At 43.0% G+C, this 19,073-nt stretch overlaps 1 protein-coding gene across 1 annotated transcript; it reads left to right on the top strand.

Moving 5' to 3' along the window:
• Positions 1-3,141: 3,141 nt before the first annotated feature.
• Positions 3,142-5,166, top strand: LOC132405117 (uncharacterized). Its single transcript, XM_059989821.1, has 2 exons — positions 3,142-3,174; positions 3,453-5,166. Exon 2 carries the CDS (start codon positions 3,620-3,622, stop codon positions 5,135-5,137), a length of 1,518 nt encoding a protein of 505 aa, XP_059845804.1. The 5' UTR covers positions 3,142-3,174; positions 3,453-3,619; the 3' UTR covers positions 5,138-5,166.
• Positions 5,167-19,073: the final 13,907 nt, after the last annotated feature.

The following is a 19,073-nucleotide window of genomic DNA, read 5'->3' as shown; positions in this document are numbered from 1 at the left end:
AGGGGCACGAGACAGGGTTGTGCATGGTCACCGCTACTCTTCGCGTTATATCTGGAACCATTAGCTCAATACATCAGACAAAATGAAGATATCAGGGGAATTACTATTAAAGGGACAGAGCATAAATTGGCTTGTTACGCAGATGACATTTTGATCTATCTAGGGCAACCAACGTACTCTACGTAAATTGATGAAATCCTTTGAACAATATGGTCAATTATCAGGATACAAGATCAACATAGATAAAACCCAATTACTTTCATATTACCATAGCCCACCTAGAGAAATTGAAAGTAGATATCCCTGGGCATGGCACACAGAGTATTTCAAATATTTGGGCATCATTATGCCAAAAGATTTGGCAAAATTATCAGAGTGTAATTATCAGCCTTCATATAAAAATTAAGGAAGATGTGGCAAGATGGAACCTGATTCCTTTTTTCAGTCTCAGTTCAAGGATTGAGTCTATTAAAATGAATATACTGCCCAGACTGTTATATCTCTTTCAGACCCTACCAATAGAGATGAATTAAAATCAATTCAATGAATGGAACAAGATGCTATCGAGGTATATTTGGCAGGGTAAAAGGCCAAGAGTTCATCTCAAAACTTTGCAATTAGCAAAGGAAAAGGGGGGATGGGGCCTACCTTCTCTTAAAGATTATTATTTTGCAGCACAGTTGAGAGCTGTGATATGTTGGTGCAACCCATCATATGATGCTCAATGGAAAAACATTGAGGAGCGGGTACTTCCCATCCCCATACAAGCAATTTTGGCTGATAACAACTTGCAAAGGTACATAAATACTATTGATAACCCATGGGTGAAATTGACTCTTAAAATATGGGAAAACTACTATAAAAGAATATAAGCTAGAGGGAGATATTGCAATTCTTAAATAGTGTGCATATGACTCAGATTTCACACCAAATAAATTGGATGCTAGATTTAAGGACTGGACAGCGAAAGGAATAACAGTTCTTTGCAACATAATGAAAGAAGGAACACTGTTCAGTTTTGAAATGCTTAAAGAGAAACACTGATTAGAAAAACAAGATTTTTATCAGTATTTACAGATGCGACAATATGGTAATAAGATGCTTAAAAATGTAACCAAGGCAAATACAATAGACAATAGGTGCAGAAGTAGAACATTCGGCCCTTCGAGCCTGCACCGCCATTTTGAGATCATGGCTGATCATCTACTATCAATACCCGGTTTCTGCCTTGTCCCCATATCCATTGATTCCCCTATCCATAAGATACCTATCTAGCTCCTTCTTGAAAGCTTGAAATACATGCTTGATAGAGCTATTTAGAAAAGCATGTAATTCAGATAACAGTAGTAGAATCATTTCAAGCATGTATAAGAGATTGTCAAATCTTAAAACACATTTGACTTCATACAAACAAAATGGGAGAAGGAAGGAGGGATAATTATATCTGAGGAAGAATGGACAACAATATGAAGGTATCAATGGAAGTGTACCAGTTCACAGAAATGGAGGGAGTTTGGATGGATAAACTTGATAAGATATTTTATTACACCCTCTCAGAAATCCCATTATGATAGTAACGTCCCTGTTTGCTGGAGAAATTGTGGAAATCAAAATGCAAATCATTATCATATCTTTTGGGACTGCCCTGCTATCAAAAACTATTGGAGGGGGATACACAATGGCCTACAAGACATCTTTAAATGTGAAATACCCTTAGAGAGTAAGACCATATATTTTGGATATATACCTCAAGAATGGTTGAAAAGAGAAATATTTAATGAATATGCTATTGGTGGCTGGTAAAAAGACTCTTACTAGGAAATGGTTATCACAGAAGAGCCCGACTTTAAATGCATGGATGGAAATTACAATGGACACTTACAAGATGGAGAAGATAACTGCATCTGTTAATCATAAGCTGGAACAATTTGATACATACTGGGAAAAATGGTTTAACTATGTAATGCCTCATAGGCCTGATTTTATTCTCACAAATCAAAGAATCTGTTGTAAAAAAAAATCACTCCCTACTTGTACATAGTTCCTTCCTTTTGCTTGTTTTTTTCTTTCCACTCTTTTCTATAAGTGTATACCTCAGATAAATACTATGTTGTGATTTGTGACAGATATGATACATATGTACAATGTCTGAAATACATCTTATGGAAATGTTTGTTTGATGATGAACTTCAATAAAAAAATTACAAAAAAACCTGTTGAAACAGGCCATCACATGACCTCTCATTGGCAGGACAATTACATCACCCCACCATCACAAGACCATTACATCATGCTCACCAGATACTCAATCACATCATGATCATGTGACAGAATCAAGATACCCATGGGGTATGTAACAGTGAAAACAGAGGAATGCCAAAGAGAATGAACAATAATTAAACCATTAGAACCCTAAAGCAGCCCCCAACTTCCCCTCCCACACCCAATCAGCACCGGCAAAGACTCCTCCCCCATCAGCAAAAAATCATCAGCACCCTCCACCGAGCACTCGCATGCAGCAAAGCATCAATAAAGACACAGACTTGCAGAACCCTTAAACTATATGTTCCCCCAATAATTTGACATACCACAGGCTCTCTCTCCCTAATAAGGGAAAAAGATGCGCCTGTTTCACAGTGACAGGGGAGACATAACAAACAACTCATTGATTAACTATGTTAAAAGTTTGTTGGGTTGCTTCTTCTAAGCTCTGCACACAGAGAATCAGCACCAGAAAGGTGCAGCTCTCTGGACACAAACCCCGGCAGCCAAACTGCTGCTCCTGATGTTCCATGTTCTCCCACAATGCCTCAGTCAGGGGCACTGGCCTAGAATCAGCTACGAGAATCCGGAACCCTGAAGGTGCGCTGGTCTTCTCGGTCACATCCTTGAGATATCAAATAGTGGCTGTGCTGTCTTTACGACAGTTATTTAGTTTATAATATTTTCGCTTAGTAATTCATTCAATAGTATTTTCTAGTTAGAATTAGAAGTGTTTAAAGTATATTCATTGCATGTAAAATATATCGGCATGCGATGACGTCACATCCGGTTTCGCCGCGTCTTGTGGGAAAACACCGGTTTGAAATTAGCGCGAGGGTGGGGGCTCACCACGAGGCTCACCTGAGCAGAAGCAGTTTTGCAGGCATGAGAAATCACAGTGAGAGCAACGCTGTAAGTTAATAGATAATCGATATATTGAACTAAGATGTTAATGCCGATCCTGTTAGAAGTAACGAAGGTAGATAATGTTTATGCTTTCGTTAGTTAAAGAGTCGCGGATAGTTTGCATGGAAGTGTATTTAAAGTAGTCAATGGAGCAGGTAAACTCTCCCTGTATACTGCACCTTAGTGTAATGTAGTTATAGTCACCTTTGCAAGTATTTACACTTGAAATGTGATATTAAGGAAGGAACAAATACTGTATCAATCTTGTATTGTTTTATCAACAGTTTTCACCATATGTTAATGTGAAGAGTGAACAGTAAATGGTTAATCTTACTGCGATCTGGTTTGCATTGGCTGTGGTTTATCCGGACGTTAAATTCGGCGTTTCGTTACACCCGAAGGAGAACGTTACAGTGAAAAAGCGGCATTATCAGGTGTTTCAAGTGCTGCAATGTCAGCTCAATCCAGCATCAAGTCGACGCCGCCCAGCGACAGGGGCAGTAAACCGACATCAAGTAAGTCCACCCAGGCAAGAGCCAAGGCAGAAGCCGCCAAGGTGCGACTGCGTTACGCCAGACAAGAAGCAGTTTTGAAAATGAAACTGGCCACCAGAGAAGCCGAAATCCAGAAAGAAAAGGCTGCCAGAGAAGCCGAAGCGGCTGCCAGAGAAGCCGAAGCGGCCGCCCGAGAAGCCGAAACCCAGTTGGAAATGGCAAAAATATCAACAGAGTTGCAAGTGCTGCAGCTAGAAAGAGAAGAAGAAGCTGCCATGGCGGAAGCAGAGTACATAGAAGAAGCTGAAGGGTCGCGTGATCTGACCGAAGCAAGATCTACTTTAGAAAGGACCAGACTGGAACGCACAAGCGACTATGTACAATCTCAAATAGACAGGCAGGCTCGTCTCCCCTCTCCATACGTATTCGATAACTTCCCCAGCTACGAGGAACCTCAGAGAGTCACGATTGCATCACATCCATACGAGGAAGGAAATTTACCCTCACGGCTCCGTGATGAAGTCAAGAATGAAAGAACCGTCAACGCTCCTTCACCCCCACAACAGGACGGCGGGGAGGGAGAGGTTCACTCCAGGACAACAATTGTCAGCTCGAACTGTACAGAAGTTTGCGGTCAAACTCAGTCAAGCCGTTATTGTTCCGAGATCTGCCTCACTGAGGTGTACCCTAAAGAAGCACAACAAGACATTACCAAGCGTAAAGTAACCGACGAGACGCTAGGTCAGTCAGTTTTTGTTCAAACCGAGCACGGAAACAAACTTGCACAATCAGCTCAAGATACCATTTCTTTAAAACCCAAAGACACCAAGGTCGTCAGAGATGAAGCAAATAATGGGGTTGCCCCATTGCCTTTCAGAGAACCACGCCAGCACTCACCAGATAACAAAGAGCAGGCAGTCAAACGGTTCACGTCCTTACGGAAAACCCAGAAAAGGAAACCTGAGATGCAGCAACGCACCCGATTGGCCCACGAGGTACTGTGCACCCTAATGGCAGAGGTCACAGCCATTATAAACGCACAATCATTCCTACCTGTGTCTTCTGACCCAGAAAACCCCTTTATACTTTCACCGTCAATGCTCCCTACACAGAAGGCAGCTACACCTCCTCCACCAGGAGACTTCTCAGACAAGGATTTGTACACAAAGCAATGGAGACAAGTCCAGGCTCTGGCAAATCAGTTCTGGCCTCGCTGGAGACAAAAATATCTACCTTTGTTGCAACAGAGACAAAAGTGGACAGAACCCCGAAGGAATCTTCAAGTTGGAGATTTAGTCCTGCTCAGGGACAAGCAAATCGCCCGCAACAGCTGGCCAACGGCCAGAATCACTGCTACATTCCCTAGCGAGGATGGACATGTCAGGAAGATCGAATTGAAGACTACCGACCAAGGCGATGTGAAACTTTACCAAAGGCCAGTTACAGAAGTTATTCTACTTCTACCCAATGACTGATTAAGAGACTAAGTTTGTACTCTGCTCATTGTGACCTTACGAAGGTCAAGCGGGGAGTGTGCTGTCTTTACGACAGTTATTTAGTTTATAATATTTTCGCTTAGTAATTCATTCAATAGTATTTTCTAGTTAGAATTAGAAGTGTTTAAAGTATATTCATTGCATGTAAAATATATCGGCATGCGATGACGTCACATCCGGTTTCGCCGCGTCTTGTGGGAAAACACCGGTTTGAAATTAGCGCGAGGGTGGGGGCTTTCCACGAGGCTCACCTGAGCAGAAGCAGTTTTGCAGGCATGAGAAATCACAGTGAGAGCAACGCTGTAAGTTAATAGATAATCGATATATTGAAACTAAGATGTTAATGCCGATCCTGTTAGAAGTAACGACGGTAGATAATGTTTATGCTTTCGTTAGTTAAAGAGTCGCGGATAGTTTGCATGGAAGTGTATTTAAAGTAGTCAATGGAGCAGGTAAACTCTCCCTGTATACTGCACCTTAGTGTAATGTAGTTATAGTCACCTTTGCAAGTATTTACACTTGAAATGTGATATTAAGGAAGGAACAAACACTGTATCAATCTTGTATTGTTTTATCAACAGTTTTCACCATATGTTAATGTGAAGAGTGAACAGTAAATGGTTAATCTTACTGCGATCTGGTTTGCATTGGCTGTGGTTTATCCGGACGTTAAATTCGGCGTTTCGTTACACCCGAAGGAGAACGTTACAGTGGCCATTTGTGAGGCCCTGAGAGCGGGTCCCATTCCCACAAAGAATCAGTCAAAGTGCAACTCCAGGTCAGGGTCTTCAATAGAACCCCCCCACACCCTAATGTGTTTACAATCTTGATATAACCCCCCCACACCCTAATGTGTTTACTATCTTGATATAACCCCCCCCACACCCTAATGTGTTTACAATCTTGATATAACCCCCCCACATCCTAATGTGTTTACTATCTTGATATAACCCCCCCACACCCTAATGTGTTTACAATTTTGATATAACCCCCCCACACCCTAATGTGTTTACTATCTTGATATAACCCCCCCACACCCTAATGTGTTTACAATCTTGATATAACCCCCCCACACCCTAATGTGTTTACAATCTTGATATAACCCCCCACACCCTAATGTGTTTACTATCTTGATATAACCCCCCCACACCCTAATGTGTTTACTATCTTGATATAACCCCCCCCACACCCTAATGTGTTTACTATCTTGATAGAACCCCCCCACACCCTAATGTGTTTACTATCTTGATATAACCCCCCCACACCCTAATGTGTTTACTATCTTGATATAACCCCCCCACACCCTAATGTGTTTACAATCTTGATATAACCCCCCCACACCCTAATGTGTTTACTATCTTGATATAACCCCCCCACACCCTAATGTGTTTACTATCTTGATAGAACCCCCCCACACCCTAATGTGTTTACTATCTTGATATAACCCCCCCACACCCTAATGTGTTTACAATCTTGATATAACCCCCCCACACCCTAATGTGTTTACAATCTTGATATAACCCCCCACACCCTAATGTGTTTACTATCTTGATATAACCCCCCCACACCCTAATGTGTTTACAATCTTGATATAACCCCCCCACATCCTAATGTGTTTACTATCTTGATATAACCCCCCCACACCCTAATGTGTTTACAATCTTGATATAACCCCCCCACACCCTAATGTGTTTACTATCTTGATATAACCCCCCCACACCCTAATGTGTTTACTATCTTGATATAACCCCCCACACCCTAATGTGTTTACGATCTTGATATAACCCCCCCACACCCTAATGTGTTTACTATCTTGATATAACCCCCCACACCCTAATGTGTTTACTATCTTGATATAACCCCCCCACACCCTAATGTGTTTACAATCTTGATATAACCCCCCCACACCCTAATGCGTTTACAATCTTGATATAACCCCCCCACACCCTAATGTGTTTACTATCTTGATATAACCCCCCCACACCCTAATGTGTTTACAATCTTGATATAACCCCCCCACACCCTAATGTGTTTACAATCTTGATATAACCCCCCCACACCCTAATGTGTTTACAATCTTGATATAACCCCCCACTCCCTAATGTGTTTACTATCTTGATATAACCCCCCCACACCCTAATGTGTTTACAATCTTGATATAACCCCCCCACACCCTAATGTGTTTACTATCTTGATATAACCCCCCCACACCCTAATGTGTTTACTATCTTGATATAACCCCCCCACACCCTAATGTGTTTACTATCTTGATATAACCCCCCCACACCCTAATGTGTTTACTATCTTGATATAACCCCCCCACACCCTAATGTGTTTACTATCTTGATATAATTATGTATTGCATTAAAGTTTTTCCACTGAGTCTTGGTACTTGTGACAAAACTACACCTATCCACTTCAACAGTTTTTCCAAATCCTGTTCCTGACCAACAAAATACCTGTACTAAAATTTGACAGACAGCCCTCAAGAAGTCTTGTTTTCATAATATGTATCAATGCCGAAAACCAGTACCTTCACCTGAACCGCTTTCACAATAAAACAACATCTCTGACTAGATTACACTATTTTTCAGAAATATATTCTGTTCAAAAATTTGTAAGCATGCAATATATGTATAATAATCACACAGGCATGAGCAATAAGTCTAAGGAGTATTTCCAAATGTTGCAGCTCTTCAATGTTCAATGATGAGAGGCTTTTAAACTGTGCTCTTTACTTGACGCCTCTGTGAGGGCCATGCCAAGCTTCAACATGCCACTGAGCATGTAGTACTCAACAATGCAATGTGACAGTCAACATTTAGTCATTGATAGCTCTTTGCATTGGAAGATTAGCACATTTCAGGTAGACCAAAGTTAATAATCTTCCAGCAGCAGTTGATGCTTTCGTCAGTGTCTCTCGAGAAAGAGTCCAAGAGAACATAGTCCTGTGTTAGCTAGTTGTAGAAGCTAAACCTCAACAATGAGCACTGCATCATTTTCTAGACATTCTTTGTAAGAGTAGATGGATAGAAACATAGAAAACCTACAGCACAATACAGGCCCTTCAGCCCATGATGCTGTACTAAACATGTTCTTATTTTAGAAGTTACCCAGGATTATCATAGCCCGCTGTTTTTCTAAGCTGCATGTACCTATCCAGGAGTCTCTTAAAAGACCCTATCGTATCCTTCTCCGCCACTGGCACCAGCAGCCCATTCTACGCATTCGCCACTCTCTACATAAAAAACTTACCCCTGACATCTCCTCTGTACCTGCTTCCAAGTACCTTAAAACTCTGCCCTCTCATGCTAGCCATTTCAGCCCTGGGAAAAAGCCTCTGACTATGCACACGATCAAAGCCTCGTTTAGATGACTGTCTCATCCTCAGCAGAGATGCCTTGTGTGCAGGACGATCAATGCCTCGTTTAGATGACTGTCTCATCCTCAGCAGAGATGCCTTGTGTGCAGGAAAAGACAGGGAAAGCTCTTCTCGTCCTCAGCCTGTCAAGGCCTTGATACTAGTTTCAAAGTTTTGATGATGAAGCTGCATTGAGAAATCATGTGGTATTCAAGTGCTGCCAGAGCCAGGTTCAACTTCTTTAGTGAACATGACATATATAGCAACTATCAAGGAGAGGTTTTTTCTTGATCAGTAAAGGTTATACAATCTGCTAAGAGACAAAACTGGAGATAAAATTATCTTAATAGTTTAACTTCAGTCTTGAAAATAGGATCAAAATTGTAGAGGTAAAGATTAGATTAGATTCAACTTAATTGTCATTGTGCCAAGTACAGATACAAAGCCAAATGAAATGCAATTAGCATCTAACCAGAAATGCAAGGAATAGTGTTATTTTCAAAATAACTGAATAAAAAGTAAGTGCTACAGCACACAGTATAAAAGTACTGAGACAGTACAATATGGGTGCAATACTGTGATCTGAGGTTCAGCAGGGTCAAAGCCTCAGGGAAGAAGCTCTTCCTGTGCCTTCTGGTGCGGGAGCGGAGGCTCCTGTAGCACCTACAGGATGGGAGGAGAGTAAAAAGTCCTTGGTTAGGGTGAGATGCATCCTTGATAATGCTTTTTGCCCTGCCCAGGCAGCGTTTATGGTAGATGTTCTCAATGGTGGGCAATTGGGTGCCGATAATCCACTGGATAGTTTTCACCACACACTGGAGTGCTTTGCGGTCCGATACGGGACAGTTGCCATACCACACTGAGATGCAGTTGGTGAGTATGCTCTCAAGGGTACAGCGGTAAAAGTCCGTCAATATCCTGAGACAAAGGTGAGCTTTCTTGATGCTCCGCAGGAAATAAAGGAGCTGTTGCGCCTTTTTGATCAGGATGGAGGAGTTCAGGGACCAGGTGAAATCCTCGGAAATGTGGACACCAAGGAACTTAAGCTTGATACACACTCTACTGCAGCTCCATTGATGTAGATGGGGACGTGAGTGTGGCTTCTAGCATGCCTGAAGTCCACAATGATCTCCTTGGTCTTCTGGGTGTTAAGGGTGAGGTTGTTGTTGGCACACCACGTGGACAGGTACTGGACCTTGTTCCTGTAGGCCGTCTCGTCATACCCAATCAGATCAGACCAATCACTGTGGTGTCATCTGCAAACTTGATTATGGAGTTACACCCATGTACAGGAATGCAGTCATGGGTGAAGAGAGTACAGAAGAGGGTTCAGCACAGAGCCTTGAGGCACGCTGGTATTCAAGGTGAGAGTGGATGAGGAGAGGTCGTCTAATTTAACAGGTTTGGGTTCGTTAGACGGAAAGTCCAAGGTTTGATTGCAGAGGGATGAGCTGATACAGGTGTCCCCCGATTTACAAACGTTCAATTTACACCACCTCGCTTTTATAAAAGACCTACATTATTAACCTGTCTTCACATTACAAAGAGGATTTTCGCATTTACAAAAATTTTTCCCATATAAATTAATGGTTCTTCGCTTTACATCATTTCGGCTTAAGAAAGGTTTCATAGGAAACCTTAGTAAAGGGGGTCCACCTGTACCAAGCCAGCGAAGTGTGGCGATCAGTTTGAAAGGGGTCACAGTACAGAATGCTGAACTAAAGTCAATCAACAGCATTCTGACATAAGAGGTGGGGCTGTCCAGGTGGGTCAGGACAGAGTGAGTGCTGTGGAGATGGCGTCCTCTGTTGACCTGTTGGTGTGATAGGCAAATTGATGGGGGTCCAGGGTAGTGGGCAGACAGGATTTCAGATGTGATAGAACCAGTCTCTCAAAGCACTTGGCAAAGATGGGGGTGAGTGCAAATGGGAGTAAGTCATTCAGCCCCGTGGCAGCGGAATGCTTCAGCACTGGCACGATGGTGGCAATCTTGAAGCTTGTGGGGACAACTGCCCGGGCCAGGGACAGATTGAAAATGTCCGTGAAGACCCCAGCCAACTGCCCCACACAGTCTATGAACACACGGCCCGGTGTTCCATCCGGACCAGCTGCCTTCCGTACGTTCACCCTGCTCAGGATGAAAACCCCGGCCAACTGCCCCACACAGACTCTGAGCACACGGCCCGGTGTTCCATCCGGACCAGCTGCCTTCCGTACGTTCACCCTGCTCAGGGTGAAAACCCCGGCCAACTGCCCCACACAGACTCTGAGCACACGGACCAGCTGCCTTCCGTACGTTCACCCTGCTCAGGGTGAAAACCCCGGCCAACTGCCCCACACAGACTCTGAGCACACGGCCCGGTGTTCCATCCGGACCAGCTGCCTTCCGTACGTTCACCCTGCTCAGGGTGAAAACCCCGGGAAATGCCCCACACAGACTCTGAGCACACGGACCAGCTGCCTTCCGTACGTTCACCCTGCTCAGGGTGAAAACCCCAGGAAATGCCCCACACAGACTCTGAGCACACGGACCAGCTGCCTTCCGTACGTTCACCCTGCTCAGGGTGAAAACCCCAGCCAACTGCCCCGCACAGACTCTGAGCACACGGCCCAGTGTTCCATCCGGACCAGCTGCCTTCCGTACGTTCACCCTGCTCAGGGTGAAAACCCCGGGAAATGCCCCACACAGACTCTGAGCACACGGACCAGCTGCCTTCCGTACGTTCACCCTGCTCAGGGTGGCGCAAACATCAGAGTTGGAAGGTGAGGGAGGCAGTTCATCAGGTGGGAGATCCGCTTTGAGGATGACCTCCTTGCTCCCTCAATGAAAGTGAGTGTAGAAGTAATTGAGCTCATCAGGGAGGGATGCAGAGCCGGAAGGGGGCTCAGTACTAGGTGGTTCGAAGTCTGTAATGACCTGTATGCCATGCCACATGCGCCGGGGGTCCGAGGAATTGAAATGCGTCTGGATTCTCTGTTTGTATGTGTTTAGCTTACAAGGCTACAACATTGCAACTTTCTTAAACACCAGAGTTGTCAGAAAACTAAAGGAATATACATGTTCAAATATTGCTCAGAATTACAAGAAACATCAACATAAACTTAACACTGCTAGTCAGTCAGTTTAGTTTTAGTGACACAGATGCAGAAAGGAATAATTAGAACAAGGTTTACATGTTGCCAGGACTTGAGAGCCTGAGCTTTTGGGGGAATGTGGGCAACTCTGTTCCTTGGAGATTAATACCCTAAGCAGTGACCTTGTAGAGGTGTATAAAATCATGAGGGGCATAGGCATGGTCAATGAACAGTTTATTTTTTTCACTCAGGGAACAGGAACCAAAAGTTAAGGGACACAGGCATAAACTGAGAGAATTAAAAGGAACCTTATGGGCAATGTCTTTATGCAGGGAGTGATGTACATATGGGTGCTGACAGTGAAAGTAGTTGAGAAGTTATTGTAACTACACTTAACATAGAAACAGAAATCTACAGCACATTACAGGCTCTTCAGCCCACTATGCTGTACTGACCATGTAACCTATTCTAGGAACTAACAATTTCCCTAACATCTAGCCCTCTACTTTTTAAATCTCCATGGACCTATCAAAGAGTCCCTATTGTATCCACCTGCACCACTATTGCTGGCAGTGCAATCCACACCCACCACTTTCTGTGTGAAAAACCTACCCCTGACATTCCCTCAGAACCCATTTCAGCACTTCAAAACTATACCCCCTCGTGTTAGCCATTTCAGCCCTGGGAAAAAGCTCTAGTTATCCACACGATCAATGCTTCTCATCATCTTATACACCTCTATCAGGTCACCTCTCATCCTCCGTCACTCCAAGGAGAAAAGGCCAAGTTCACTCAAACTATTCTCATAAGGCATTCTCCCGAATCCAGGCAACATCCTTGTAAATCTCCTCTGCACTGTCTCTATAGTATCAACATCCTTCCTGTACTGAAGTGACCAGAACTGAACACAGTACTCCAAGTGGGGTATAACTAAGGTCTTGTATAGCTGTAACATTGTCTCACGGCTGTTAAACTCAATCCCCCGGTTGATGAATGCCAACACACTATACACTTTCTTAACAACACTGTAGCTTTGACATGGACCCCAAGATCTCACTGATTCTCCACTCTGCCATGAGTCTTACCATTAATATTGCATTCTGCCTTCAAATTTGACCTACCAAAATTAAGCACTTCTAATTTATCTGGGTTGAACCGCATCTGTCACTTCTCAGCCCAGTTCTGCATCCTATCAACGTCCTGCTGTAACCTCTGATAGTCTCCAGACTATCCACAACATTCCCAACTTTTGTGTCATCAGCAAACTTACTAACCCACCCTTCTACTTCCTCATCCAGGTCATTTATAAAAATCACAAAGAGGAAGTTTCCCAGAACAGATCCCTGTGTAACACATTTGGTCACCGATCTCAATGCAGAATATGAACCATCTACAACCACACTTTGCCTTCTGTGGGCAAGCCAATTCCAGATCCACAAAGCAAGGTCTCCTTGGATCCCATGTCTCCTTACTTTCTGAAGGACCTTTGCATGGGGAACCTTAACAAATGCCTTACTGAAATCCATATACACTACATCTATTGCTCTACCTTCATCAGTGTGTTTTGTTACATCCTTGAAGAATTCAATCAGTTTCCTAAGGCATGACCTCCCCTTGACAAAGCCGTGCTGACAATCCCTAATCAGATTATGTTTCTCCAAATGCTCATAAATCCTACATCTCAGGATGTTCTCCAACAACCTGTCCACCACTGAAGTAAGAATCACTGCTCTATAATTTCCTGAGCTATCTCTACTCCCTTTTTTGAACAAGGGAACAACACTTGCAACCTTTCAATCCTCTGGTACCTCTCCTGTCCCTATTCATGATGCAAAGACCATCGCCAGAGGCTCAGCAGTCTCCTCCATTGCTTCCCAAAGTAGCCTAGGTTATATCTCATCTGGTCCCGGTGACTTATAGAAACCCTACAGTACAATACAGGCCCTTCAGCCCACAAAGCTGTGCCGAACATGTCCTTACCTTTGAACTACCTAGGATTACCCATAGCCCTCTATTTTTCTAAGCTCCATTTATCCATCCAGGAGTCTCTTTAAAGACCCTATTGTATCCACCTCCATCACCGCCGCCGACAGCCCATTCCATGCACTCTAATTTATCTAAATTAATATCTTTCAAAAGCTCCAGCACATCCCCTTTATTAATGTCTACACACTCAAGAGTTTCAGTCCACTGTAAACCATCTCCACAATTGCCAAGGTCCTTTTCACTGGTGAATACTTCATTAAATACCTCCCCTACCTCCTCCGACTTGATGCACGTGCTTTCACTCTCACTCCTGATTGGCCCTATTCTCACCCTTTTGCCCTTCACATACTTGTAGTATGCCTTGGGACTTTCTTTAATCCTGCTTGCCAAGGCCTTCTCATGGCCCCTTCTAATTAGCTCTTCTAATTTCATTCTTGAGCTCCTTCCTGGCACCCTTGCAATTTTCAAGAGCTCTAACTGTACCTAGTTTCTCGAACTTTTCATAAGCTTTTCTTCTTAACTAGATTTTCTGCATCATTTGTACACCATGGTTCTTTTACCCTATCGTCCTTTCCCTGCCTCAATGGAACAGACCTATGCAGAATGCCCTGCAAATGTTTCCTGAATATTTGCCACATTTCTGCCATGCACTTCCTTGAGAACATTTGCTCCCAAAGTATGCTCCCAAGTTCCTGCCTAATGGCATCATATATCCGGCTACCCCAATTAAATATTTTCCCAAATTGTCTGCTCCTATCCCTCTCCAGCACTATGGTAAAGGAGATAAGAGTTATGATCACTACCTCCAAAATGCTCTCTCATTAAGAGGTCTGACACCTGACCAGGTTCATTTCCCAATACCAGATCATGCAGTCTCTTCTCTCTTGTTGGCTTATCTACATATTGCATCAGGAAACCTTCCTAAACACACCTAACAAACTCCACCGCATCTAAACCCCTCGCTCTGAAGAGATGCCAGTCAATATTAGGAAAGTTAAAATCTCCCATCACAATAAACCTATGATTATTGCTCCATTTCAGAATCTGCCTCCTCATCTGTTCCCCAATGTCTCTGTTACTATTGGGGATTCTATAGAAAACACCTAGTAGACTTATTGTCCCCTTCCTGTTTCTGACTTCCACCCACACTGACTCAGTAGATAATTGTTCCAAGACTTTCTCCTTTTCTGCAGCTGTGATACTATCCCTGATTAGCAGGACAACTCCTCCACCTCTTTTACCTCCCACCCTGTCCTTTTTGAAACATCTGAAGCCTGGTACACTCAGCCATTCCTGCCCCTGAGACATCCAAGTCTCTGTAATGGCCACAAAGTCACAGTTCCACGTATTGATCCACGCTCTAAGTTCATCTGCCTTGTTTATGATCCTCCTTGCATTAAAATAGACACATCTCAAACCATCAGGATGAGTGCATCTTCGCTCTAATATCTGCCCATCCTTCCTCACAAACTCCCTACATACAAGCTGTCTCTACTTGTGCGGCAACCTCCCCATCCTCTGCCTCTTCACTTCGGTTCCCACCCCACCCTGCAAATCTAGTTTAAACCCTCACCAATAGCATTAGCAAACCCCCTTCCCAGGATATTGGCTCCCCTCTAGTTCAGGTACAACTCATCACAATTGTGCATGGTCCCCCTTCCCCAGAAAAGGTTCCAAATGATCCAAGAACTTGAAAATTTGCCCCCTCTCCATCTCCTCAGCCACTGATTTGTCTGCGCTATCTTCCTGTTCTGACCTTCTCTCTTTCATGGCACCACGAGTAATTTGGAGATTACCACCTCAGATGTCCTGCTCTTCAGCCTCCTTCCTAACTCCCCAAACTTACTGTGCAGGACCCCTATCCTTTTCCTGCCTATGTCATTGGTACCATGTACCACGACCTCTGGGTGCTCACCCTCCCCCTTCAAAAATATTCTGCAACTGCTGACAGACATCCTGGACCTTGGCACCCGGGAGGCAACACACTATCCCGGTGTCTCTGTTACTGCCGCAGAATCTCCTAACTTTCCCCTGACTATCGAGTCCACTATGACTATTGTTCGGCCTGACTTCACCCTACCCCTTTGAGACCCAGAGCCAATCACAGTGCTATTGGTCTGGCTGCTGCTGCCTTGCCCAGGCAGGTCATCCCCCTCATCAGTATCTAAAGGGTTATACCAGTGACTGAAGGGAAAGGCTACACAGACTCCCTGCACTGGCTTCTTTCTCCCTTTACCTCTCTCGGGTGTTCAGCCACCAACTCCCTGAATTCTGCACTCTAGGTGTAACCACCTGCTCTAAAGTTTTATCTATCAACTGGTCTGCCTCCCAGATGATCCTGAGGTCATCCAACTCCAACTCAAGCTCCTTAGTGCAGGTGTAGCCATCAGGGACGCTATCAGGTTCTTAGAATTTCCACCTCCTACAGGAGGAGCACTCCTCCCAAATGATGAATTATGAAAGGAAGCTTGCAACTAATATCAAATAAGATGCTAAAAGTTTTTTTAAAGTATATAAAGGGTAAAAGGTTAACCTCCAGGTTGAGTCAGTGGTGAAGAAGGTGAATGCAATGTTGCATTCATTTCTAGTGTTATCGGATATAAGAGCAGGGATATGATGTTGAGGGTCTATAAAGCACTTGTGACATCAGTTTTTGGCTCCCTATTTTAGAAAGGATATACTGACATTGGAGAGGGTTCAGAGAAGATTCACAAGAATGATTCCAGGAATAAAAAGGTTACCGTTATGAGGATCGTCTGACAGCTCCTGGACTGTATTCCCTGGAGTTCAGGAGATTGAGGGGGGAAATCGCATAGAAATATTCCAAATGTTAAAAGGCCTGAACAGATTAGATATGGTAAAGTTATTTTCAATAGCAGGGGAGTCCAAGACGAGACGACATGACTTCAGGATTGGAGGACGTCCATTTAGAACAGAGATGTGGAGAAATTACTTTAGTCAGAGGATGGTAAATCTGTGAAATTTGTTGCCTCAAGTGGCTGTGGAGGCCAAGTCATTGGGGGCAAAGATGTATAGGTTCTTGTTTAGCCAGGGCATCAAAGGGTATGGGGAGAAGGCAGGACAGTGGGGATGACTCGAAATATTGGATCAGCCTATGATTGAATGGCAGGGCAGATTCGACTGGCTGAATGGCCTACCGTTGCTCCTATAACTTATGGTCATCTTCCACGGCCATATCTGTCAACCTGCCTGCACTGTACAATGGGAAACCAAGACAAAATCTTCAAACCTGTGTCTTCGGCCTCAGCCTCTTAGGTCAAAGTCTGACTCTCCTACTTTCACCACTGGCCTCGTCCCACAATGGCAGTCCCACTTGCCCCTTCTTCATCATTTGATTTAATTTGCAGTTTTCATTTAAGTCTTCATAAAAATACCTACAAAAAAGATTTAGAGGAACATAGTCAGCATGTTGAAGAGCCTCTTCCCAATTCATAGATATTGACTAGGATGAATCAATCAAGGAATCCAAATAGGGATTATTGGGAATTCTTTTTACGGACATGGGTATCACAGACAGTGCCAATTTTATTACCCAAGAAATGAAAACAAATACATGTTGGTAAGAAGCTACATTTTTCATAAGTTTACAAAAGGCAGTGTAATATAAATGGTATAAAGTAAATGACTACAGATATTGCTCTGCTCTCTATGTTTTCCCTGGACAAAATCCAATAGCAACTTCAGCTTCAGTTCTGGCATTCCAGGTTCCAAATTTAATATGGAGGAGGGAACCAATAGCTTTACATGTCAGGTAGCCACTGCAATCGAATATTAGAGCAAGGTGGTGGCTTAATAGCAACAAGTTTCATAGATAAGTGGCCCAAAACTGCTCATAATACTCTAAATGCAGTCTCACTAATGTCTTGTAAAAAAATCAGAGCTCCCTTCCTGGCTTTGCTGAAATGACCAAGCACCGTACCTCTGAGGGGTACTAACAACCACATATACTTGACTCACAATCCTATTTTCATGCACACAGAAGAAAACAGTGTACACTTTTACTCAAAAGCAGTCTATATTTGTTCCTGATACTACATTTCAAAATAATAAAATGAAAGCACCCTGTAAAAAGCATCTTAACAGAGCCTCCAGCAGCTTCTTCCAAACTTTTGTGATTCAACCCCTAAAGTAGAAATTAATGTCCAAAGCATTAATTGGAACACAGTTAATTCATTCAGTTCATTACTCAGAGCACAGACTTGTCTTTTCACCCTAAGAACTGGAATATTTTCTGATCCTTAATTTATAAATCAACATCTTCAGTTAAAGTGGAACAAAGTACCATGCTGTAGACTAGTATTCATATCAGTTTACTATGACTGGTATTAGTTTATTATTATTATTATTATCATGTGTACTGGGATCACACCATCATAAGACCATAAGGCCATAAGACAGGAGTAGAAATAGGCCATTTAGTCCATCAAATCTGCCCTATCATTTCATCATGGCAATTCAATTTGCCTAAAGTGCCAATCTCATGTTTTCTCCCCATATTCCTTCATATTCTGACCAATCAAGAATCTATCAACCTCTGTCTTAAATATAAAGACTTGGCCTTCATAGCTGTTTTTGACACTGAATATCATCTCAGAGTCAGAATCAGGTTTATTGGCATGTGTCGTGAAATTTGTGAACTTAGCAGCAGCAGTTCAATGCAATACATGATAATATAGAAAGTAAAAATCAGTAAATCAATTACAGGAAGTATAAAGTGCAACATAGAAATAATATGTTTAAAAAAGTAGTTAGTGTTCATGGGGTCAATGTCCATTTAGGAATTGTATACAGAGGGGACAAAGCTATTTTGAATCACAGAGTGTGTGCCTTCAGGCTTCTGTACCTCCTACATAATATATATATACATAATAAATAAGAAGAGGCCATGTCTTAGATGATGGGGGTTCTTAATTTCTGAGGCACTGCTCCTTGAAGATGTCTTGGATACGATGGAGGTTAGTATGCAAAATGGAGCTGACAAATTTTATAACATTCAATAGCTTCTTTTGGCCTGTGCAGTAGCCCAATCACTGAGGTCAGACTAACTTCCTATAGTTTCCTTTCTTCTGCCTCTCTTCCTTCTTCCCTTCTTGAAGAGTGGCAGTTTTCCAATCTTCTGGAACCATTTCAGAATCTCATGATTCATGAGATCATTACTAATGCCTCCACAATCTCTTCAGCCACCTTTCAGAACCCTGGAGTGTAGATCAAATGGTCCAGGTGGCTTATTAGACCTATTCAGACCTTTCAGTTTCCAAGAACTTTCTCTCTAGTAATGGTAACTTCACACACTTCATGACCCCTGACACCTGGAACTTTCACCATACTGTTAGTGTCTTCCATGGTGAAGATCAGTGCAAATACTTGCATCTTGTTTATACTTCATTATCTGAAGAAACTGTTCAGTATCCTTAATTTTATTTGCCTACTTCCTTTTGTATTCCATCTTTACCTTCTTAATGACATTTTTAG

This window comes from Hypanus sabinus, chromosome 15, assembly GCF_030144855.1.
Source record: "Hypanus sabinus isolate sHypSab1 chromosome 15, sHypSab1.hap1, whole genome shotgun sequence".
NCBI lineage: Eukaryota > Metazoa > Chordata > Chondrichthyes > Myliobatiformes > Dasyatidae > Hypanus > Hypanus sabinus.
The sequence above is the reverse complement of the archived record's forward strand: the minus strand, read 5'-3'. Positions and strand labels throughout refer to the sequence as shown.